Source organism: Ciconia boyciana, chromosome 8, assembly GCF_034638445.1.
Source record: "Ciconia boyciana chromosome 8, ASM3463844v1, whole genome shotgun sequence".
NCBI lineage: Eukaryota > Metazoa > Chordata > Aves > Ciconiiformes > Ciconiidae > Ciconia > Ciconia boyciana.
In genome coordinates this window covers 30,505,631-30,531,832 of record NC_132941.1, presented here as the reverse complement: position 1 = coordinate 30,531,832, position 26,202 = coordinate 30,505,631, and the positions used below count along the sequence as shown (strand labels likewise).

Sequence of the window (26,202 nt, the reverse complement as noted above, 5' to 3'; positions counted from 1 at the left end):
AGCCAGAACACCCATAAGTTCTTCTTTATCTTTTTATATGTGCTAGTTCACCTGGCAACCTAGGATATGTGCTGATGTTATTACTCCCTTTTCTATGATGACAACTGTCTCTTAAATTTCCAAAGGTGCTGCACGTTGTATGGGTTTCATTAATATCCAGAACACTGTTTACATTGTATTGTGAAGCATCTTAAACAAGTTCCATTGCGGTTCAGGAAGTAGCATGCTGAAAGCTATCCTGGAGTAAAGTGTTGTCCTAGGCAGATTGTCCACTGACAGAAAGTACCTTGGAGCATCTCATTTTGCCCACTAGATTGGCAGAGAACCTAGCAAATGAACTATGTCGAACTTCAGAGGGACGGACAGAGGAATACTCCCTTAACGTTGTGGCCCACATTGAGTTCAAGCAAACACCTGTGGCAATTTAAGATGCAGCTGTAGCCTCCTGACTGCCCAGTCCCTTCTTTTGTGGTTACTACTTTTACCAAAAGTGATATATAGGAGAATTTGTATGGTTCAGTTATCCTAGATCCACATGTCTAGTGTCCTGGCGCAAACCCATTTTCATTAGAACAGAACTGGGGCAGCTGGGCCTGGGAACACATTTGAACCTGCCATCCTTGCTTCAGAGTGAGAAACCTCCAGCAAAGAAGTCGGCATCAGGATTTTAACATTTTAAAGTACTGCTGCCAGATCTTCAAGAGTTTGTCTATCAGAGCCCTAAGGCTCAAATGGAAGAGAAATGAGTAATTTTGGTTAAAGTTCTCTGCATAAAGCAGTGCCAGTTTCTCATTGGTAAAATCCTACAAGAAGGATGTGGATGTATTTTAGTGAAGCAAAGCTGTACTTCAACTGTGAAATGTCAGGGAAGAGAGCTGGGACATTTTACACCCTTTTAACATGATGGTATTTACTGCATGACTGTCCATTGCCATCGGAAACATTAAATTCATAAAAGTAATTTTCTTAGACCCATTTTCAATTCTTGTTACAATGGGGGCTTGTAAAAGAGGATAAGCAAGCAGATGTAGACACGAACCAAGACTTTTAAGTTCTAGCCCTCTAGCTACAAAGGTTTGCCTTTCTAAAAGGGGAAATTGTGTTAAGCAGTATGATTCATTCTACAGTGCAGGAACTTCCCTTCATAACAGGCAGACCTGTACGCTTTCCAAGCTGTACATTCAAGTCAGTTGACTGTACGGCTACAGATTACACTAACGTGCAACTTGAAGTGGACTGGGGAATACCCTGTCTACTTTAAGAAAGCCATGTTGGACGGCTAGGACTGATGGTGCACAAATAGTGCATGGTTTACTTCTTAGCTATGTAATCAGCATTTAAGTTTCAGATCTGTACTCCTTCATACCTCATAGTCACTTTAAGGCTCCTTTTTCAATTCTACATTATAGTTCTATTAAATTCTGGTTTTCCATTGGTATGGACTGTCTTATAGGGTTTTTTTCCCCAAGATATTTATTTGGGGTTTTCTTTATGGTCAATTTGTAGCACAATCTTGTAAAAAGTTGTGCTTCCAAGAGGTGAATACAATTGAATGGTTAAACAAATTTATTGATTAATGTTTTTCTAAATTATCTGAGATGGAAATGTATCAAAGTACCTTATAGTATGAGCCAGGAAATATGAATTATTACAATTTATTACTCAAAAACCTATCCTTATCCTTTTCACAATTAATCTTACGCTGTAATATATAATAGTAAATACATTTGCCATTGCTTTGATAGCATTTGTATGCACTCAAAAGCTAGCAAGTACTTTCACCGAGTTACCATATAAAGATGGATGAAACAATTATTCATTTTAAAAAATCAATTGAATAAAAAATGTTATTAGTATGACAGCCCCCACCCACACATGCACAAGATGCATTAATCAACCATACCTAGTTAAGAAAGCAGCAGTAAACAGAAAAGACAAATATTTCTGTGGAGTTTTTTATCTATCTATATTTATGAGATAAGTTACAGTGAAAATGAATGCACCTTAGTTTGGCTTTTCAAATTTAGCTAGTTATCTAAAAACAGAGGTATTTCTGAGTATTATCCCAAACATTTAACTCTGGATCCTATACATAGTACTACACCTTCTCTAGAAAACCTAGATTGTGTTATTAAATTTGAATCTGGTTCTGCAAACCCACCTGCTTTTTCTCTTTCTGTTCTGTCTTTTCCATATTAACAAGCAACAGCAATCAGGCCTGCTCTCCTCTCCTACTAGCTCTCAGGTTGAGCTGATGGTTACTGTAATTAGCACATCCTATGGAGCTGTCTTTTCAGGTGCTGCTTTTACTTTTGCTTGGATTCCTGCATTTTCTACTGAAACAACCCTTCTGAACACTGAGGGACTTAGGAGTGCCTTAGATGAGAGTATGAAGTCTCTAAAGAGCCCAATATATTCTTGGATGTGTAGCTGGGTTTAAAAGAGAAACACAGCAATATGATGCAGAAAAGAATTCAAGGTCCAGCTGTCTCACTGGCCATGTCCCTGTAAGGAAGTGCCTCTATATTGTAAGAGATCACTTCTCTTTCCTTGTGATACACTTATGCCATCTTTTATAAAAGCAGATTGTCTTAAATATATGATGAAACAAAGAGTAACATTATAGTAAATTTCAGTCACATTCTGAATCAACGTGAGAACTTTGGAATCACAAGTTTGAGGGAAATTTGTTTACTTAGGGGTTTGGGTTTTTTTGGCTACAGCTTAAGCCACAACACAGATCTGAATGTACCTCAAGAGAAATTCAGAGCTGGATTGATAGCGTTCCAGATTCAGAGCTCTTCTACTCTGCTGTTGAAATCTGTGTATCAAGAAAAATATGTGCTAGAGTCACTTACATAAACTAGTTTGTTAGTATGTTTAAATACTGCAAAGAAAGGAGCTCTATTATTTGCTGTAATTGAATATTATGAAAATCATAAATATTTTATTCCTGTGACTGTTGATTCAACACTTCCTTGCAGTACTCTGTCAGAATCTTCAGGCTAAAACCCACCTGTTTTATCATCAGAAAGACTTCTAACATTGTCACTCTAGTTGTCAAGTCGTTTTCATTGATAAACAATATTTTTTGCCTTGCAGGTGGTACTGTGAAGGGAAGGAGCTTGAAAACTCACCAGACATTCAAATTATCCAGACAGGTGATCAACACTCATTGGTTATTGTTGAAGCTTTTGAGGAGGATACAGGACGTTACTCGTGCTTTGCTTCAAACATCTATGGAACAGACTCCACTTCTGCAGAGATTTACATAGAAGGTAATGTTAGAATTATTGTGGAAATTGGTTGTTGAAATTGGTCATACAGGATTAAGATACAATTATGTATTTTGTATGTTAACTGTGTAATAGATTTTTCACAAAAAATTCATAGCAGGGAGTCAACATTTTTCATCATTATTAACTTATTTATTATTTCTCTGTAAAATTCCCTTCAGTCAAGTGACTGCCCTTTACATACAATTTTATTGTGTTGCTTCCCAGAGATTTTATGTATCTCGCTACAAGACTGAAGTCTAGAAATATTCAGATTCTGATGCCACCTTATATTTTTTTTCTGTGGTTACTCTACAGAAATATAAGAACCTAAACTTTGTGTCTAATTTTTATTAATCCCTTTTCTCTACAGTCATTATTACAAACTGAATATAGGATAGCTTCATCCTAACCCATTATTGGGACCTTGTAACCAAAATAAATATGCCAGCAATTTCATATTTTATTTGTACAACAAATGCTGTAAATAAAACAGAATATATATCTGCAGATTTAGGTCTCTTTTCTTTCTCCTTATGCTTTTTAATATATCCTACTTGGCTTAAGGGATGTCTATTTATTATATTTCTTTTTAACACTTTTTTGGGTAAGGTTTTGGATTGCATCCATCATTGTGCTAGCAGGATTACAAATTTAAAATAAACACCTTTTTTTTTTTTCCTTTTGTGTTTTTCACATTTTTCAGGCAAAGAAATATACCATGAGTACCATCATTGACAACAGTGGGACCATTCATAAATTAAAGCACCTACCCTACTTAATAAAAGGTTAATTTTGCTCTACTGTTATTCTTCTTTCACATCTCTAATCTGACAGTGAAAGGACGAACCCTTTTTTAGTATCTGCACTGCCCCTGACATTAATGGGAGATGTCTGTGCTTGGCAGAGATTTACTAGTTCTCGAGACTGGAGCCAAGGCCTGCTTTTACCTAACTCAGTGGATGTTGGGTGGAAGCCATGGCTGATGGAGATGCTCACTGGCAGGAACTGCAGAGAAAATGCAAATTCCAAATGCAGTGAAGGCTGAATCAGAAGTGTAAAATGTCTCAGTAAGACAGCTGTTAGTAAACTGAGCTAGTGTCTTCTCCAAACTGTGCTACAAGGCACTAGTTTAAGAATAATACCTATGATTCCAGGTCTCTCTCTTTTTTTTCCTTTTTTTTTTTTTCAAACTGGTAGTATCAGGTATCTGAGAAAAAAAGCTCTTACTTGATTCACAACAGCAATTACAGACTAAATCATACTAGTGGCATTTTACAGAGAACCTGATGAAGACCCACGTATACATTTGCTCTTGGATGCTGTTTTCCTCATTTCAATCACACCTCATCCCAAATCTGCCTTATGTCAATAGCAGTTCCGCATCTTGCACAGTATGCAACGTTGGTTCATTTCCACTGCAATGTGATCTTTTGTTTTGGCATAGCTTTATAATATGTATCCTTATTCAAATTTCCTCTAGAGCATTCTAAAGGTTTGTATCATTCATAGATAAACTTCTCCAAAAACCCCTCTGCTAAGTGATTCTTTTTTTTCTTTTATCATAGGAGTCTCTTCTTCTGACTCTGAAGGTGAAATCATCAAAGACGAAATGGATCAGTAAGTTTAAAATCAATTACATCTTCCATATTTCTTACAGTTAAAAAACCCCACAAGTGTAGACATTTCAGTTTCCATTAATATTTTGCAACTTCCAACACATTAGGCTTTTGTTTGGAATTTGTTTGGATTGTTTGGGTTGGGTTTTGTTTGTGTGGTTTTTGTTTGCTTTACAAATAGTATGGAACAAATACACATTTGCTTGTGTGTCTTCAACTTTAGCTTAAGGATTGAAACTTTAATATTAAATATAAACATAGGAAGAAATATGCTACCTTAAACATTAAACTACTAAAATTAATTTACTAAAACAGTTGCCATTTGACTAGACCCAACTTAAATGCTGACTTAAGCATCTGACTTGGAAAAACAGTGTAGTAAAACTTCTTACATGAAAATATGAAGTTTTTGGCAGAAGATGGCTATACATGGATTATTTAGATTTAAGATAAGGAAATTAATACATATGAACTGGAGTAAACTGAAATTATGGGTAAAAAAGAGTACTTAATTATAAAAAGAAAGAAAAGGTGTCAGACGTAATCTAAAACCTGGGAAATAATGTTATTTTTCCTAAATGAAATCCACTCCTTGTGCATTTAGAACCTGATCCAATGCTGTTAAAATCTATAGTCTCAGAATCAAAGTCTTTCTGTTAACTGGAAAGGGAGTCAGACTAGTTGAAAACTAAAATAATCGATCTTTTATTTTGAACTCCGTTGTATGCATTAATTCAATCCCAAAAGCAACCAGTGCTTTATGAAGAGGAAATCTTCATCAGATTGACTTATGCGCCCTTGGTTTTTTCCATTATTTATCAATGGGGGTTATACTCATTACAAATGTCATTTTCTTTTAAAATGCAAATACAAAACACTGCAGTGTGTTTGACTGAAGACCTCAGGCTGACAGCAAATCCTGTTTTAGGTGATTTTTACTTCAAAGTCATAAAATACTACAGATTGGACTGGTTTATAGACTTTGACAAATGTAAGGGTTTACTATAAAACTTAAGATCAAGAAGATCTCAAAGGTTTTGGGACAAATTGCTACGTTTTTTGTAGTTCTAGCTCTGATTTTTCCAAATGTCTCAGGCATAATATTTTTTCTTATTCATCTCATTAGGTGTTAATGTAGTGTTGACCATGATCCTGATCACTTGATGGCATCTCTAAGTTGCTTACCTCATTAAATTGTGAAGTAATGTATTGCATTTTGTGTTTCTTAGAAAAAAAAAGAATGCCGCTCTGACATTGTAGCAGGATGTCCTCAAATGATAGAATTATGAAAGATCAGGTTTAGGTATAATCAGAGTGTCTTTATTTTTGCTTAGCTTCCAGCTGTCGTCACATGAATCTGAACACCTGTAATTAAAGGGAATTAATATGAGAACAGGTGCAAAAAAAGGTTCACAATTTCAAAAGATAAATCAGTGATCGCAACAACTGTATGTTCACTCTGAGTAAGGCTTCCCCTGGTTTGAAGGCTGGCTTTCCTGGGGGAAACTGTGGTACATTCCAGAGCAGCCAGTGCATACCTCAAACTGAATAGAAAGACCATCTCTTCATTGTCTGCATTATTTTACTTAACAATAAAAATAAATAGGGTCAACTCTTTTACTTCCATATAGAAACAACCTAGAAGAAGTGAAGAGGTGCCAACCTGTACACTACCAAAACTGCATGATATGTTGGTCAGAAAGCATACCTCTCTTCTTTATTTTTCAGCAGTAAATTATTGAATTTGTAACCAAGCAGACCATGGTATTTTCATTACCTTGTAGGCCCAAATCTTCATACAAGCTCAGGGAGCAGTGCAAGAGAAACTAGCATTTTCCTCTGAGAAACTAGCATCACTCTCTCATGCTGCTCAGAGCTGGTAACAGCAGCTTTCAAGCCACAGTTGGGTTAATCCAGGCCATTTATTACATTTGGTGTAACTGAACTAAGTATGAGAGATTAGAGTGGCAAGATATGCAGCCTGATTCTTATAAAATGCAGTTTACCTAGGAGTATGTATCAGTTTAGATCAATTGGAATTCAGTCCCAGAAGTGAGGCTGGGGTTGACAAGTAACTGGGACAGACATATCTAAGGGACACACACGTGGCTCTAGGGTCCAATTAGAGAATTTGTTTTTGGTTACTATTTCACAGCAAACCAAGGCCAGCTGAATCCTCCTTGAAGGCAGCATCTCCTGCTGTTAGAACTGCAACCAAGCATCAAGAAACCTCCAAGGCACCGTCTGCCATGCTTCAGCCAGTGTCTGTACCTGTCCAGCCTGTGTCAACACCAGTTAATCAGGTAGGGGAGACAATACGGTGAATTTCAAGGACCAAAAGCAAGCTCTTAAAAAGGTGTTTCTTCTACAGTTTGTGACTCAGAACTGCCAAATTTTCTAGTTTTTGCTTTGCTATTGAACTTCAGCTTTGAACCTCACAGCCATACAGTAGTTGCATACATGGAAGAGATGTCCTGCCTAGTAGCTAACCTTTAGCACCTGGCAAAGCGAAGGGAACCTTTCATCCCCAGGTTACAGGCATCTCTGCGGCAGTGAGCAGAAGGAGCAGCTGCCGCTAGCTCAGCCAGTGGCGGGAATCTGTGTGCACTCCAGCAGGGCAGAGACTGCATGCCGTGCAGGGCACTTGGATGTGTAAGTCAACTCATTGGCCTCTTCACATTGCAGACTGACTCATTCACTTTCAATAGCGGCAGCCTATAGCTTTTTCCTCTCCCTTTCTACAGAACTCACTTGAAATCATTTTCTTTCAATGAAATTTATTTTAAGCTAAATCGTTTCCCTACTATGTTTACTTTATATGTAGATATGCTTATTTACCACATAGCATTTTAATATCCATATCAAAGAGTTTCTAATTAAAGTTAGCATGCATTTCAAATCCTTTTTGTTCCAAACTATCAGAATATTCACAACTGTGAGTTCATACCTAATAGGAAAGAAAAGCCATATTTACTTAAAAATAAAACTGAGAAGTTAATGAGAAACTCACTTTACACTGTCTTTTCAATGTTTACATCCTAGAATTAGTTGGTAACCAATAAACAGATACTGAATAGGTGAAGTAATGCATGTTTACTTTTGACTACAAAGAGAATAGAACTAAGCCTTTGTGACATTTTGCCATTTTGACAGAGGTTGCCTAAGTCAAGAGTGATAGTTATCTCAAAAATTACCACTTTTAATCTTATTGGCTTATAAAACACCATCTATAAAATTTGGCTATGTTTCCTGAGATACTGAATCACTAACTCTGCTGTTCTGGGGCAGCTTCTATTTCCCTAAAATGAAAAACTCTATTAATCAAGTTATATAAGGAAGTTTTCCAGGAGGAGAATAATTTTATTCTGATTTCACTAAGTAGGGTCAATAGGGTGATATTCCACCTCTGTAAATTGTTTGGTTTTGGCAAAGGAGAAGAATTACAGTAGCAGTCACACACATTACCTGACTTAACTTTTCCTTATTAACATCCATAAATATTTTGTAAGTAAGAATTTTTAAAAGGAGACTACCACCAAGCAGCCTACATAGATTTGCCTTAGTGAAGTATTAATGACAGATGTTACAATACCCTGCAGTGAAGTTTTCTTTGCCACGATTAACTCAATAAGGCAATAACAGCATTTTTGTTACTCAGGCAGTAACCCATCCAGGAAGATCGCTATCAGTTGTCTACAACAGAGCAACTTTTGTTCATTGCATTAAATATTTTGCTTTGGACTTCACCCACCAAAATCTCTTCTGTGTCATTCCAAGAGCATGTTTCTCCTGTATATGGAAAAATATCCTCTGTACACCTAAACATCATCATGTGATATTTTGCAATCTACAGGCTCAAAGCCCCACTAACTATTTGCAAGGACTGGATGGAAGACCTATAATTGCTGCTCCTGTATTTACAAAGGTAATTTGTTCTATGACGTATTTGAAAACTGAAGAAGTCAACTAATTGTATGGAGAGATAATTGAATTTTTTAGCTATCAAAAATAAAAAAAGGAATTATGCATTTCTGAAGCCATTCAAGGATTCAAGTGGCTGCATGAAATCTTACTGAAATCAGTATTACTTCCAGACCAATAAGACATTTACTGACTGTCTATTCATTTTCTCTATTAGATGTTACAGGATATTTCAGCTTCTGAGGGGCAGCTTGTTGTCTTTGAATGTCGGGTGAAAGGAGCTCCTTCCCCAAAGGTTGAATGGTATAGAGAAGGAACACTGATAGAAGATTCTCCAGATTTTAGGATATTACAGAAAAGTATGTTTCTTGTGTGGAAATATTGTGTCTAATAAAATATAGGCAAGCAATTGCTAACATAGCAACACTTTGAATTTCTTATTACAACGGTAAGAACTATATAAGCCATATTTATGGCAATAAATCTGGGTTCCAGAAGCCAAAACTGTGGATGAATTGAACAGCATACTCACAGGTAGTATTTGGCTGAGATTCCCAAAAATATTGAATTGTTTTGCCTTCTGCTTTGATCCCTTTGCCACTTCAATGTCCTTTTCTAATTTAGCCTTACTTCTGCCGTTTGTTTTTGGGTTTGCACCATTTATGTAGAGTCCCATTGCCCATAAATCCCCCATCTTTTAGTTAAGTGCTATTCTAATAGTGCTCATGGGCAGTGGATTGATTATTTATCCACAAAAGTAACCTGATGTACATGATAGCATGCTTACACATACATGTGTGTGCACATCATACATGTTAGGTTGTAAACATATACTTCTACTTTAATTTTCAAATGCAGTCTAAACTTCTGCAGTTTCCTCATAAGTCACTGGAATGCTAAAATTGCTAAAACTCAATAGAAATTCCTTAAATACCACACTAAATCAAACCTAAATGAAACAATGTTTTATCATAACTTGATTTCATGTGTGTAATAGTTTCAGAAGTTGTCTTCAAGGCACAATAAAGTAATACTAAGTTTTCAAAAAAATACTCCTTGCAGAATTTATTTCTTATTCATAAGTTCTCAAGTGTTCATTCTCACTTGTTCATAAATGTTCATATTGTTCAGTGGATTTGACATACCATTGAGTACAAGGCCTGGCTGTCTCCACCACTCCTTAAACATAAAATTGGATCAAAAGGAGTATTCCGTCATATTGAGAAGAGCAAGCTTCATATTTAGTGCTTAAGAAAAAAAATTATTGGCAAAAGTAAGTATATTCAATCTACTAATTCTGCTCTTCTTCCCTTTAGAACCACGATCTATGGCTGAACCAGGTGAGGATCATCAAAAGGCTCATACTTTTTTGATTATAAAAATGTGGTGATTTAACCTCACAAAATATTAATTATTTAAACTCCATAATTTAATTAACATAATTTCTTCTTTTCCCCATGTTCCATAGCTACTAGTGAGATGCATTTCACTGTAGACTGTTCCAGAAACATACAATTTGAATTAATTCTATCATTTTTGAAGAAAATAATGTTTCCATTCTGCTTTGACTCAGTTCTAACTTGGGACCTAAATGTTACCACCTTACGAGATAAAGATTTACAAAATTAATGTATGAGGGTACCCTGTATATCTGAGGTTCAGAATTACACCAGATGATGTAGGACTGAGCTATTTTTATCTAGTTTACCAGTTAGGGAACATTGCATCAGATGTTTAGCCATGTCAGCCATTCCCTTTGCTCCCTACCAGCGTAATATGAGAGTATCACATCAGGTGTTCCACCCCTGATATCAGCAAATCCTATAAAAGTGGCTGGATTTGCTAATTTCAAGGGTCAGAGCAGAATGTAGGCTACTGCGAATGATTTGAGCAAAGGAACCTTATAGATTTTGTTTACTTCTCCATGAGACAATCACTCTCCCCGTTATGCTTTTCACTATTAAAAATATAAAGCTGCCCCTCTTAAGACAGAAAATTACCAAAGGAGTATTAATTCTTATGGAACATAAACTTCTGTAACTCTTCTCCTTGCCCTATTAAAGTTTTTTACCCCAAAAAGTATCTTGAAAGAGTGTCCCTCTCTCTGCAATGTCTCTTGCTGAGACTTAGGAATGAATAAATGGAGCTTCTACCAGAACCCACCGATGCCATTCCTTTACTGTCCAGTGGCATCACTGCTGAGTAATGTGAAGCAGTTTTTAGAGGGTAATCAGTTGGGTGCAGTTGTCACTGCCTCATCACCTGCTGCTCATTCAGAAGGAATCTGGATTTCCATGCATGCAGTGGTTGGCAAATCCAAGTACTATAAACTAGATACTATAATGCCTTAAACTAGTTCTATAATCCTAGTACTATAATACACTATTATTCTCCTATAGTTGTTAGCAAATAATCTCTTTGTTGCTACTACATTTTCCTCAGTGATGACATGAAACAATCAAGTTTAAGTGTGGTATGGTGTTCTACACAAATACCCATCAAATATTAATCCTGTAGGGTTTTAGGAAAGTTTCTTGCAAAATGGTGGCAAAATAGTCACTGACTAGTTGAAGAAATGCTATCAGTCCACATTTCAATACACTTTAGATGTTACTCTCCCTCCCCATGCCAGCTACTCGGCCAAACAAAAGATTTAAAATCCCATCACCATAGGTATTTTTTAGCTGGTACTACTGCCCGGACAAGTCAGATACTGGTCATACAGGAATGTCATAACCCCAGATTGACATTTCAAGATGGAATTTAATTTTTGCTAATACAATTTTGCTAGCACATGTTTGGTACCCATTAGTCTTCTTCACAAAGAAGTGAAAAGGCAACTTTCTATAAGCACAATTAGCACAACCCCCTCTATCTGCAAATCTGCACTGGTACTTTGAAAAATGCCAGCCTATATGTATGTGTTTTGTATTTCTTCACCTTACACTTGAATAGTTCCCAGTTAATTATAACTAATCTTTCAATCTGCAGAGAGATAAAAATACATATATTTTCGTGAGTTGTCAGTATAGAGTATGCTATATTTCTCCAAATTAAATTTTAAGTTCTTCAGAGAGAAAGTCTGTCCTTCATGTGACTAGGAAAACATTTTCTAATGTTTTCCAAACACTGCTGACACCTGTTCTTCACTTTCGTTGGGCATGCTGGAGCACAGAGGGTACCAGTTGCTGTAGACAATGCTGGTAACAGCTGCTGCACACAAAGGCTGCCAAAACTGATAATACTGACGAAACTAAAATCAAACAGAGCAAGGTGGAAAACCTTAAGGAAATGTCCCCGAGGGTAGTCAAGGCTTTGTGTGTTTTTTAAATGCATGTTCACTTCAAGTAATAATACTGCTTTGATGCTTTGCAGAGGAAATTTGTACTCTCGTTATTGCTGAAGTATTTTCAGAAGATTCTGGCAGTTTCACCTGTACTGCAAGCAATAAATATGGCACAGTATCTAGTATAGCTCATCTAACTGTCAAAGGTAAGAGTTTGTTTTAGTCCTTTGCTTGCTAGTAAATACAAGCAGAGCAGGCTGGTGCACTGTACAGTCCAAGCTGCTTATCGAACATACAGATTGCTATGTCTTTTCAAAGTGTCATTCCCCAATTAGAAATGTGAAGGAACAAGGAACATGAGGGAATAAATCCCACACAGCCCTTCCAAAAACACAGCTCTTGCTGACCTCAAGATTTGGGCAATAGCCATTTTTGGAATCTCTATGGACTGTCTAGTTTGCTGTTTCAATAACCCTTCGGTGCAGAGCCCAAAGGAGGAAACCTCAAAACAGATTCTTTCATACCGTCTACACGATTTATGCTGCCAAGGCACTAAGCAGTTAGGTGAGCAAAGTACAGTAAATAAAAGCATAGTGCACTGTTGACTCCAATTCAGCTCAAGTTCTGGCAGTGTTCTTCATAATTAAAAAGGTAGAGAATTCTCCAAAAAGAAAGTTTGTATTTCAAAGATGCTGGTGGAATTCATGGGGGACATGGCTGAAGACCACTGCTGGATCTTCCAAACTAGAACTGTGTCTCTTTTCCCCTTGCCTTTACAATATTCCTTTGTCAAGGAAATTTGTTGTTAAACAAATTAGGTCAAACAACTCAGTCCAACAGCTGGGAGGACATCAGACTGAGTTTTTCCAACTGTAACTTTTGTGATTTCATTTCACTATAATTTATGGTATTTACATATCACCAAAAGTTTGGTATTTGCTATTTCAGCATCTGAAGACAGTAGTAATGCTGCTACCCTTCACACAATGAGCTCAATCAACGTAATTGCTGCTGAACATCAACCTCCCCTATGTACTTCTTCCCATCGTGTAGTAAATCAAACCCCCAAACCTAAACTTGAAGGTGTTCTTGTGAACCACAATGAACCCAGATCAAGTTCCAAGATAGGTCTCCGTGTGCACTTCAAGCTGCCTGAAGATGATAAAGGAAGTGAATCGTCACCAGATGATGGACCTGGTGCTACAAACCAAATCAGAGCCAACTATTTCCAAGAGAGGATAAATGGACAGCCAATGAAAATACCAGAGCCAACGTCGCCATCCAAGGAACCCCCCCCAGTACTGGCTAAACCAAAGCTGTAAGTAAAAGGGATTCTAAGTCTCAGGAGCATCACTGATATTATTTAGTATTCATAGACCAGGACACTATTGCACTAGAGCAAAAAACTCAAACACAGAACAAAAAGACAGTCAGTATCACATGGTGCTGGCCTGATTAACCATACTCTTAGAAAACATATTCTACAGAGCTAGATATTTTTTCTGTATATCCCTCTTGGGAAAAACGTTCTCCAAATTTAAAAGGAAAATGTTTTCCCTTTGAAATTTTATTTAATTTCACAATGGTTTCTACTGCAGACAAAAGGTGAACAACACTGCTTTTACGCAGGCAAAATAAAAGCAGGTTCTTCAAATATATCTCACTCAATTCTGAGTATGCAATTTTGCCAATCCCAGACATATTCAGTCTTATACATAGTATGGGCTAGCAACTAGCTAGCAAGTGTAGTCCCAAAGGCCACACCTCATGACTTTCATGTCTCACAAACATAATCTCCTCCTAAAACAGATAAAATACTTGAAAATGTTTGATTATGTGAAACTTCTTTAACTAAAAAGCACCTGCATAATTAGTGTACTGTGAGCTCAAGGGGAAATTTTAAGAAGTAGTGTAGTTTTCTTAGAGGACGATTTATGGAATTCTCACTGCAGTTTATTATGAAATATCTTTTCAGCATTTTTGAAACCTCCCAAATCTAGTTTAACAAAAAGCATGCAGAGTCCTTAATTTCGTTTCTTAAATAGGCAGAAGCTTTAACTAAAGACTCAGGAAGGATTTTGTAAAGTAATTCATTGGTACTCTTAAGCAGGGATGTAATTTCATAGCATAAACATTAGAAGTGAGAAGACAGAACTTGCATACCATGTAGCAGAGGAAGAACTTGGAGCAGTGTTTTTTTAATTTGTTAAGCCCATATTCACAGACCTATTTACTTTCAGACCTATAGTGTGTTTAAGGGGGGAGCAGAAGCAGTATTTAAGTTGCACAATGCTTGCATAAAGCAGAATTTCTCTCAACCCCCACCCCCCAAAAAAAACCTGTGACAAAGGAGTCCATTATTATGCAGATTACATATGAAGGACACAAAATCAGGATTGCACAACTTCTAACTCTCTAACATTCTACTTTTAGAAAACTTGAAACTGCTATCTTTATCTACATTTAATGTGACTTTTGTTTAGCACATTATAGAAACAATAATTCTTTTAAATGAAAAGACGTTCTGTTGACTTCATGTATTTGGTTTGTCAGTACCAGTTGTCGTTGGTCTCTACTTCTACATTTTTCACTTTTTAACAATAGTTATTTAATACTCGACAATTTATTACATGATCATTTGCCGTATCCTCTATGTCCTTTTTGTTTTTGGAAGGGGAAAAGTTAGCCTGTTTTCCATATGCTGTATTTCCATGTACATAATAACTAAATAAATCACTTCACAAGGCAAAATAATTTTCCTTAATTGCAAAGTAAAAAAGCCCTGAAGACATACACAGTAGATAGCATCTAGGAAACAACAATTGCATGAAATGCAAGCCCTCTCTGAATGATGCACTCCTGCCTGTCACCGAATGTCAACACTACCTAAACTACGTTGGTAATATCTCTTTTGGTGGATTACTACAAAGCTTTATTAGCCAAAATGCTGGTTTCAGAACCCATTTTAACAGGAGCTAAATAACTGCAATCTGGCTTACAAACGCTCATTTAAAATCCAATAAGCTAAATCCTATTCTTAGTTACACAAGCAGAGAGGTACTAAGGTGTCATAGAGCAGAATTTGACAATGCTATCCCTTAAATATCTTCAAGTAAGATTTATATTTATATTTATATTTCATGTGTTAAAATGTAAGAATCATCTTTAGTCAAACGATTTTCAGACAGAAAGCTTTTGTGCCTCTGGCAAAGAAGGGGAGAGGAAGGAAAAGTTTACTTTAGTAGCAAACTAATATTATGCTTTTCTCATAATGTTAGAGTATATGCCAGGTAACAGTTTCCTCTACCTCTTACTGTATCACAGGACATAGAATTTTTATCTTGCAATTCACATATGGAAATGTAGTCAGCCAGCATGTTCAGGGCTCATGACCAATTTTGCTCATCTTTGTTTTATGTGCAGTGATCAGACCCAATTAAAACAGCTCCACAACCAGGTCTTGTTTGAACAACAGCAGGTGCATCAGACGTCTACAAAAGAGTTGTCATTCAACACAGCTTTATTGAATTCTGCTACTTCACTCCATCAACAGTCCACCTCAACTATGTACAAACAAAGCAAAGCCTCTTCTTCACAAGCATTCAGCTATACCCGACCTAAGCAGTTCCTACCATCACAGACCACACTGCCTGCCAGCTCCTCTTCTAGCTCCTCAGTTACAACATTCAGCAACGTCCCTCAAGGAACTCAAAGAACAAATAACAAGGAAAATTTCACAGGAAATCCTCCACCTGCCCAATCAAGGTCTTCAGGAGGGTTTACAAGCAAAAATGAACAGTCTCTACCAAGCCCTAAAGAATCCATGGTGCCTCCATTAACACTTTCTACATCTAGTGTAAAACAGTTTCAGCCACAGAGTGTGACTCCTGCTCCTATCTCCCCAACTGGCCGGATTCAGAATCCAGTAGCTTTCCTTAGTGCTGTTCTTCCTTCACTTCCTACTGTGCCATCAACCAATGCTATGGGACTCCCCAGAAGTACACCAGCCATGTAAGTAGCATAAACCATATGTGCAGAAGCAGGGGCAAGAAATACTCATAAAGGAAACTCAGATGTATTTCTGTTCAAGGGTTCAGTGGGGAGTTGACTGAAATGCAAGTCATTCATAAAACAGAAAAGCAAGTTACTCATATATTCTGGTCATTCCATCTAACCTCACATTCAGTTAAGAAAGGAAGGGATAGTAGCTTCTATAATAAGATACATCAAGGGTAAGATAAATTCAAGATAGAGAAATGGGAGTTTATAAACACATATATACAAGAATTTGGGGGCTCAGAGATTCATAACACTGTACTAATGGGAGAAAAGAGATTTCATGAGCTTGCAGGATAAGTCACTCTAAGAACATTTGCCTATATGAGCTATAAAAACATTCTTACATATTGTAAGCAACAAGTAAAGTTTTAAAAGGTACCTCATAATGTAAGTTATTTCTTAGTCCAGGTAAATCTAAGAAATAACTTATGTAAAGGTGTTTTTCTGGTTGCAATATTTTCTGTATTTAAATTCCCCCAGAAATTCTCAGGAGAGTTAATGTTTTGCACATAAATATTTTAATTGACATCCAGCATGATTTCTGTGACAAAATGGCTACCACCGTACAAGCAAATAAGAACGATGATGTACTGGAAAGGTTGTGGCCTTAAGAGTTCCTTCTTTACTAGTAGAGTTCAAGTTAATATTCCTTTTGTGGACTATGTGAACCCTATGTTAGCACAGCTAGCACCAGTAGATTGATTCAACATTTTATCCATAGAACTCTAAATTCTGCACAAAGTAAGAAATATTTCCCCTTTTTACCAATGGTACGCTTCAAGGTAGTGATAGCCATCAGTAAGTCACAATCTCCTAACTATTTTGCTGATACTACACCAACCAATCTGTAATTATAACAGAAAAAAAGTGTCCCTGTATACATAACATTCACCACCCTGCGTGCCAAGAAATCCTGCCTTCAAACCATTATTGCACTCCTACTGCCAGATTTCCTAGTTCCCCAGCACAGCCACATAATCTCCATCACCCTGTGGCACACGCCTGCAGGCCTTCATGGCCCTGGTATCATGGGCAGGCATACATAATAAAGCTATAAGGTTCACAGTGAAGGTTTTAACTATACCGAACTCAAGTCTTCGGCCTGGTTTCACAACATTGCAACAGCAAGCAAAAATCAACTGCAACGACTCATCCATTCCCCTTTCTCTCCCTCAGAGCTGGTGCACAAGTGCTCAAGCACTATTCTGTTTGCATTAATGACACTTAACCCTTGCAAAGTGCTCTACTTATTCTAACTGTTGTACAGGATTTACCAAATAAATCCTTACAATATGCCTACCAGGTAGAGTAGTTAAATATTGTTTTCTTCATTTCACCTTTCCTGGGTCCCAGCTCGGAGCTGAATTCCCACATAACTGGAGCTCATCATGCTGAGATTCAAATCTAGACCTCTACATGGGAGAGAGTCAAAGTGAGGGCACAAAAGATCAGGAAGGAACCTGAACAATATCTGTGCTAATCTGTGAATATCTATTGAAGTTTCAGCTTCCTTTTTTGGCATTATCAATTATAATAATTCTGGTTACAAAAGCAGTGAGAGGTCACCATGTCTGCAGAACAACAAAAGGGACATATCTTGCACAGCAATCATTAGTTACGCCTTTTACAGAATCACAGAATCACAGAATCATATAGATTGGAAAAGACCTTTAAGATCACCAAGTCCAACCGTAAAACCTTTACCTAGACCCCCTGTTATTAAGATGCCAACTCCTAGTAAATTACTAGAACATAGCACACTCTCTAGTAGTGTGTGGCTGCTGTGCTTCAGCAGTGCACTCTCACAGTCTCCCAACAGTCTTATTTAAGAATTTAACTATTTTCAAACCTTACTAGAATAAAACAGACTACATAAAATAAAAATAAAAAGAACTGTTGATGTTAGGTGTCATAAAAGGGTGAGAGAAATTAAAGAAGTAAAAGTTCATGGAAAGAGTAAATGATCAATGAAGATGTGAGATAAAGATCAATGAGAAATTGTATTAACTTTTAAATTATTGCCTGATACAGTAAAATGTATAAATTGTATACCTATGGTAACACCTATACGCATTTCTTTAGCATTCATTGTGACATCATTATTCCAGGATAAATATAAATGGAGCTTAGATAACTTAGATGCTTATTATAGTGTTATAATGTTTATTGTCTTTAAGATGTGTGTCCTTAATTCCTACTGGCATGGGAATGGGATGCACCATTAAAATAGTACCAAAAAAATCAAATCTCATATGGTGCTTTGGCTTCTCCATAAATAAATAATAGGTTCCTCCAGACAACTGAAGCGTAACATATCATATCACACAGGTGACAAAAAAAATATATACTGGTTGCTGCATGTTAGTATCAGAATTTTCTTTTAATAGCTCGACCCAGGGATTAACAAAGAAAAATCTGAAGCCTCTGTCGTTAGCAACAGATGATTCTATTCGGGAAAATAAAGCTGCACTTGTAAAGGACCTGGAAAGAAAACTGCATTTCAGAGAGGATGTTAATCAACAAAGTAGTCAGCAGGTAAGAAAATCGAGTGTTATTAAAATAAATTTCACTCATTAACAAGATATATATTATGACTTGTGAAAGAAAAGGTGTTTGTGTGGTTGAGCTGCTACACTACTTCGCAGAGTAAAGTTTTGTGGTAAGTACTGGTTTGGAATAGCAAACTGGAGCTTTAAATAGGAAGTATGAAGGGATGCAGTTGTAGAGGGCTTACTTTGTCACTGAGTAGCATTTTTAATTTCTGCTCATCTCTATTAGAAACCTGTAGGAATGTAAAACTTTTCATGGAAGCTTCTGTACATTGGATTTAATTGTTTCACTTTACAAGTTGCTCAACTCATTGCACACATACACATTCATACACTGTATATTTTTAACACAAATTAAGGAGTAAAGTAATCAAACTGTTTAAGAAATTGTTTCTGTTTTTACTTTGGCTGAATTAAAATGTGGTATTCAATTTTTAGCATTAAACCTATTTTTCCAAATCTCCTGACTTATATGAATTGACAGGGACTTGTTAGGAACTTAACAAGGTTTTTGGTAGCTGTTACTGGCATACACTGAACTTTAGGCCTAGCATTATTAGAGTTTAGCATAATAACAAGCCTTTTACACAGTTCAAGGAACTAAATATCAGTTCATTCTTAACTGGAATCAATCAATTCACCAGATCTGGGCAGTGTCTAAGAAATTAAAGAAGAAATAAAAAATTAAGTAATATTTTGGGGTTGAAATCACTGTAAATCATGTTCAACCACCCTCAAATAACAGTAGGACACACTAAGGACTGCTAGATAGCTTTCTATCTGTAGGCAGTTATGCTACTCTCACCTTGGCCATGGAGCCCTCCATAGCTGTCCCGCCAGCTCAGGCTTAACACAGCAAATAATGGTTTACCCTGATCTGTCATCAACAAGGGAACTTTTCATAAGGTCTGTTAGCCCTTCTGACAGAGAACATGCAAAGATAAGCAAAAAGCCATGGAGTCTCTGGAGTAAATTACCCTCTGTGGACAACTGCAGTGTAATCCCTGTTTTCTTAATTTTGCTGTTGACCTTTCTTTCTGACAGATCATGCTGCCAAAGCATTTTGAGTAAAACAACTGGCAAGCGGTATGTTTTGCAGATGAATCACAAGTGTTACAATTTGTACTCGCTATGGTAGTAAGATAAATTATTTAGAGAGCTACTGTGAAATACCAATCAGTCTTTCAAGTTAACTGCATGATAAGCCCTTTAGAAACAATGATCACTACTAGTGTCAAAGTTATCCGCTGACAGCAAAAGTTATTTATACACTTATTAGCTATTCTGTATGAGACCAAACCAAAATCTTGATTCCCAAATCCCCCAAACACTGAAAAACTTCAAAGCTGGCACTTCTCTAATTGTTATGGCAATTAGAATGCCAACGGTAATGAACTAGAAAACAATTTTAGGATTGCTCAATGAAAGTTCCTTCATTTTCCCCTCAGTTCCCACCTTTAATCACTTCTGATTTTATTCTTCCACATCCAGGAAAGCCACTGCTCAGACTGACTCCAGCAAATTCAAGTCTGAGTTTTCTCCTCAGTGAAAGCAGTGATTATGTAAAGAGATGACAGGACGCATAGTATTTTCCAAAATTCCTATTGCTTTGCCATATATAGAACAATCAACATCACGAGAATAATATGTTGGAGTGCTGGATTCACACCCATAGATTTTGTCCCATTTTTCCCTCTTGCAGTTAACACAGAATTAAAAAGGAGACATTTTCATCCTATATATAGCATATCTGCATTAAATTGATTATTATAATGGTAGGGAAGGGCTTCTTATTCACTTTCTCATAAATATGAATGCAACTCTCCTCTGTATGAGAGACCACTGCATAATGAATGGAGTACAGCATCCAATAAGAATCTCAAAGTGTTGGCTTCCTTGTATTTTCTACATGTTATGTTAAAAATTCCTTCTCATAAAATGTGTCCTATAGTGTATTTTTATTTACAGAATTGTATTGCAACCCCGTATTTCCATAGCAGCATTTGGTCTCATTTACAATATCTGCAGAGCAGATATTTACAAGATATTTACAAGATATTTACAAGATCATCCAGAATGAAAGCTGCAGATGACAAATCTGTGTCTTAAAGTACTAGTATTGTCTTATATTACTATATAAAGTCCAGTAATGAACATGAGTGATTTACATCCTGGTGCTCTATTTATTATCTATCATTGAGTTCCATATGAAAACTGTTTAGCTTACAAGTCAAGATTTTCCTAAGTGTCAGCATTATGCACTCAGTGCGATATCTACTAATCCAGATGTACTCCTTCTGTTTCATCCAGTACATCATTCATCACCAACAATAAAGAAATCCAGAATCAGAATGTAGTTGGTAATTTTGCTGATGTTGCATGAGACAGAACAGATTAGTCTTCTACAGCTATGATAATCATGCAGTGCTGACAGAAATACAATGATTTTGCTAAGATTCTAGCTGCAACTTTGACCAAGTACATGCACTAACAAGCTGTCATTTTTACCAGAAAAAAACACCATACCTGTCATTTATGCAGATGGTAGTATGTTATATTGCCAGGTGAAATTTCATCACAATTAGGAGTGTTGAAAAAAAGAGGTTCAGTTATACCAAACACCTTCAGTCAGATTTGCTCAGTTCTTTCAAACAGAAGATACACTAAATGAGGATTAGCTTTAGGCAATTGCAGGAAGAGGTTAGGACAAATCCCAGGATATAGGAGACTTAACTCAGTGTCTTCCTTGGCCAGTTGAATTCATAACTCTTAACTCCCATAAGGACAGCCTAACTCCTTGCCAGTGGGTATGTGTACTGTTGGCGCTGCCCCAGGTTGCACAAATAGTTAAGCATTCTTTATCAGCATGATAAAAACTTGGAAATTACACCTTTCAGAACAGCTCCCTCAGCAGGAGACCTGAGCACTTCTCTCACCTTCTCCAGCTCAGTGAATAAAACTTAAGACTTTCAGGCAGAGTGGAACAGGCCCTCCTTCAGCAGGACATTTCAGAGAGCATTTCAGCTTAATGGTTAGGGTTGTTTGAGGAAGCTGCTAGAATCCTTTCTTCCAGTTTGTGTTGGAGAAAAGAAACAGAGACAGACTGAGAGAGACAGAGAGAGAGAAACAATCACTCTCCTGCCTCGGAACTAGGATAAACACCTGGATTCTTGTCTTCGCTGTAGTGGATGTTTCAGTATTTCTGCAAAGTGAAAGAGGACAAGAAGGACAAAGAACTTCCCTGACCACTCACCTCCACCCTCATAATGTTTTGTTGGCATGGAGCTCAGAGCTTCCTCTTGCAGACTGAGGTTGAAATCCTGTGAGACAAAGAATACAAGCCTCATAACCTCAGTGAATATCTGGGCTACTGCACTATTTGATGAAAGGAGAGCACAGCCAGTGTTCTCTCCACTTCCCAAAATCTGTTAATCCAGTCCATTGGGCCTTTTATCTTCCTTACAAGTAAAATATCTTGGTAACATTCAGTTAGAATACGTCATGTAGAAACAAAAAGACATGTGGGGGAGAAAAGGGCAGACAGAGTATTTGGGAGGATTTTGGCAAATGGAAAAAAATATAAATGTGTAATGCAAACTGATTCTTTTACCCTGGTATTTGAAAACATTTACAGGCTTCACCAATGGGACTATAAATAGAGGAAATTCAGCTTTACAGGCAAAACCTAGAAATTAATGATATTATCTCCTCAAAACTTTGCTATACAAATAATAATATATAATAGAAAAATGAGGCAATTAAACCTCAAAATCCTGTACAGTAATAAAAATAAAGGAATTAACTGTGCAATAATAAAGGAAAGGAGAGTTAAGTACCTGGGCCTGGTTTACACCTTTTGGTTATAAGAATTACAAACTGTGCTCACATATCTGTGTCATTTACTATGAAGAATATCATGTGGCAATGCTGGTTGGTTGTGCCTTATGTAAGACCCAGACAGCAGCATGGTCACTGCCTTATTTTTAGGACAAAGGGTAAAGCTACAGCTGTTTAGAAAATTATGTACAGCCCTCACATGAATATTCTTTACTTTTGCTAGGGAATGCTTTATAAGAAATTTCAGAGCAGAAGAGATGCAGGGTTTGTCCAAAAGCTTTTAGATCACTAAAAACCACAGCCCTTAAAGCCATATGCAGAACCCAACTCATCACACAGGCCACATCACCACTAACACCTCAACACTGATCAAACAGAATCATCTCCTCACAGTTCCCTACTAAGCAGTCAACCTCAGAAAGGTTGCAAGAATCACCAAGAGCTCTGTTCCCCAGGGCCCAAGAATTACACTTATTTCAATCACTCCAAAAATCTTGCTCAAAAACAAGCTTCACATTATCTCCCAAAGGTCAGCAAATGCAGGCAATTTTGGACTAAGGATGAGAATTAAACCCCAAGGAGTCCTCATGGAAGCTTATTTACTCTGTACTAGAATGAGAAAAGATTTAAGAACCTGACCAAGACAAATTACCAGATCTTGACATTCATAGATATAAACTCCCAATAATCATGGGAATGCATAGTTGAACAACCACTTGTAGCTGTCTTCTCAACATCTAGATCTAATCAACAACAAAGTACAGACAGGTTTTCCTGGTAAGGATGCTGGCTTGCAGAACTCATCATCTAGAAAAGGAAACCTGTGCTCCTCATGCTTTCACACACACTCCTAAGCCACTCACTCCAGCTGATTAAGTCTGTGGGAGTTGGAGACAGAAACCTCACTTGCTTTCTCTTCTGTTTTCCTCTTGCTCTATCACTTTGAGATGAACTGTATTTTGAATTTTGTCTAGCTGTGTACCACAGATGACTTGCTAGACTCTTCAAGCGTTTGTGTTTACATTTGGATAGCATGATATTCATGCCTTGTGCCATGTAAGGAGGCCCAACTGCAAGAAATAAGTCGCTTCAGTGATACCTCTCCATGGGACATGATAAGTGAAGAAAAGCATGCACATTGGATCTGTTGTTTTTTGATTCCCACCGCTGAAGGAGAGAGGGAGAAGGGGAGAGAGAGAATCCAAACTAAACAGAAGATTTCAGTCAGAGTAGCCTAGATTAGACATTGAAGCCAAGGAAGTGTTACAGCTTGGAAACAGACAGTGAGATACAATATATGCCAGTTTCTTAGATAAAGTGTTAACTGGATTTAGAATAACTCTGCCAAAAAGCCAGTCTAATAAAAGTTTCAAAACTGGGATTAAATTGGGAAATTTGTCTGGAGTTGGCAATGAGTGGCAAACAGAATTATGTTTTTATACAGTATATGGGAATCAACATTCAAATAAAGCTCTTAGAGCCTTTCTATTTGTGGTAATTTCCATGGGTTACTATGCTAACGTCAGAATATTTTGACACTACAAGCTTCTATTAACTGTAAGCATGTATTTTCACTAAGATCTGAATCCTGCTAAAGTCAACAGCAAGATGGGTTTTAACTTCAATAGATCCAGAACTTTAGAACTCATATTCACACACAAAGGTGCTTAAAAACTTACAGGAGTTACTACAGTCTATGCAATTCCCCTGTTTCCCAAAAAGGTTCACAGGTAGCAGAATGGCCCAGGAGCTAGATTACTTGACTCAAGATCTCGAAGAACATGATCCAACTACCTGCTCTGTCACAGACTTTCTATGTTACTTTAACAGGTCTCTTAGCTTCTTTAGGCCTCAATTTCTCATATGTAAAATGCAGGTAATAGTCCTGCCCTGAAGGGTGCCTTCTGTCAGATGCTCAAAAAATGATGGTGATGGGGCCAAATAGATCGATCACAGAGACAAAATGATGTGAATCTGTACCTTCAACAATTCTTGCATTGAGAGAAGGTTTTGTTTGCCATACCAGTCAAATTACAACCATCCAGGAGCACCCTACAACAATATTGCCAAGGCAGTGCAAAGGCTAGCAACTCCCCAGAAGAGAAGTTGCATTTCACTTCTTCACCTGCCCCAAATTCCCACTAGCACTTGTCTGACTTTTTTTTTCCTTTTGAGTTAACTTTCTTCTAGCTCGTTCCTGCAGAACAGCTCACTGTGGGATCGGATGGCCGCCAGTGATGGCAGGAGGGACGTGTGGGAGCATATGAATATGAGCAGGGAGGGAAGCAAGGGAATGCTGCTGCTAGCACAAGCTGGCAACTAAACTGGTTCAGCTACGTTGTCAGTATATACTGAATACACTACACGTCTCTGTGGCAATAATGCCGCACAGCTCACTTACAAGGTCCTACTAGTGATTAGAGAAAAATGGTACAGAACTGCTTAACACATTCAGCAGCACATTTCCTGGCTTTGCTCTGGCCAGTTTTAACAGTCTTTTACCCTTCTGCCTTATACCCTGACAACATTAATGCAACCACCACTGCCTACTCCCCTTATGCTAATGCATGTAAGTGAAATATCCAGGTTTCAAAAGTTGCAGTCTACTCAGCATATATAGATATAGATAATTAGATACAATGATAATATATATGTAATATATATATTCTAATTTGTACAGAACATGTACACCTCTAGATAGGAGCTTGAATTTTATAGTTTTCTAGCTGGGAGATAGCACAATTTCAAACATCTGGCTACTATATTAAACTAGTGTGTGAATTCCTGTCTGTAAAAATTTCATGTTCCAGGAAAGTTGCCAAAAAGCAGCTGGAAACCCACATTTTTGACCCAAAACCAGAGCTTGAATCTTTGCACTCTTTCCCTTAGTCTCCTCAGTATGCTGAACTACAGCCTAGTTTTAACATTGTACCCAGTGATCACATTGACTTGTTCTTTGTGTGACACTTTATGAAATACTTGTCTGAACCACAACCACAAACACTTTGCCCTGCTCCATTTATGTAATCACATTCAGAAATAGCTTTATGGCTTATGTGATAAAAACAGTTCTTCAGAAAGCCATATGAACAACTATTTTCTGTTCTTGCTAATTCTAGAAGAAAATCTACCAAACAAGCAAAAAACTCCAAGATTATATTCTCTATACAACTGTGTATTTCCACTTATTTCAGAGATTCCTGTTCTTTATAGGAAGTTTAGTATAACACCTTCAGTCTATGTATGATGGCGTTAACATTTTCACAGCAATGTTAACTTAGTCTTGTTGGTTTGTGTGTAAATTTATATAAGCATATATATGCACACTAAACAACACATTTAGAAAGACAAAGACTGAAGTATGAGCACAACATACAGGCAACACTTTGGGGCTGTGGGAACCCTAACTTCAATATTTTCTAATTTAAAACGTATTTTTGAATATAACTCCTTAAAATGACCAATCCAAACACATGCAGTCAGCCTGCACGTTTCCTAGCCAGAGACTGTTGCATTAGCATGGAAACACAATGACTCTTGTGGCTTCCGTGGGCAGAGAAGCAGCTGTCAGTAATGATAGCTCAGTCTTGATACTGCAGCAATATGCAAAAAACTGTTCCTTTTATTTTATACCTTTTTCTGTGTGTGCATATACA

At 37.2% G+C, this 26,202-nt stretch overlaps 1 protein-coding gene across 1 annotated transcript in view; it reads left to right on the top strand.

Annotated features, from left to right (window-relative positions):
* The window catches only part of MYPN (myopalladin), a 49,971-nt gene that overhangs the window by 8,189 nt on the left and 15,580 nt on the right, over window positions 1-26,202 (top strand). The window contains exons 2-11 of the mRNA XM_072870370.1: window positions 3,103-3,278; window positions 4,844-4,895; window positions 7,050-7,197; window positions 8,748-8,819; window positions 9,033-9,174; window positions 10,132-10,155; window positions 12,191-12,307; window positions 13,050-13,419; window positions 15,525-16,112; window positions 18,548-18,695. Coding sequence (XP_072726471.1) covers window positions 3,103-3,278; window positions 4,844-4,895; window positions 7,050-7,197; window positions 8,748-8,819; window positions 9,033-9,174; window positions 10,132-10,155; window positions 12,191-12,307; window positions 13,050-13,419; window positions 15,525-16,112; window positions 18,548-18,695 — 1,837 coding nt within the window. The remainder of the gene's footprint in view (window positions 1-3,102; window positions 3,279-4,843; window positions 4,896-7,049; window positions 7,198-8,747; window positions 8,820-9,032; window positions 9,175-10,131; window positions 10,156-12,190; window positions 12,308-13,049; window positions 13,420-15,524; window positions 16,113-18,547; window positions 18,696-26,202) is intronic.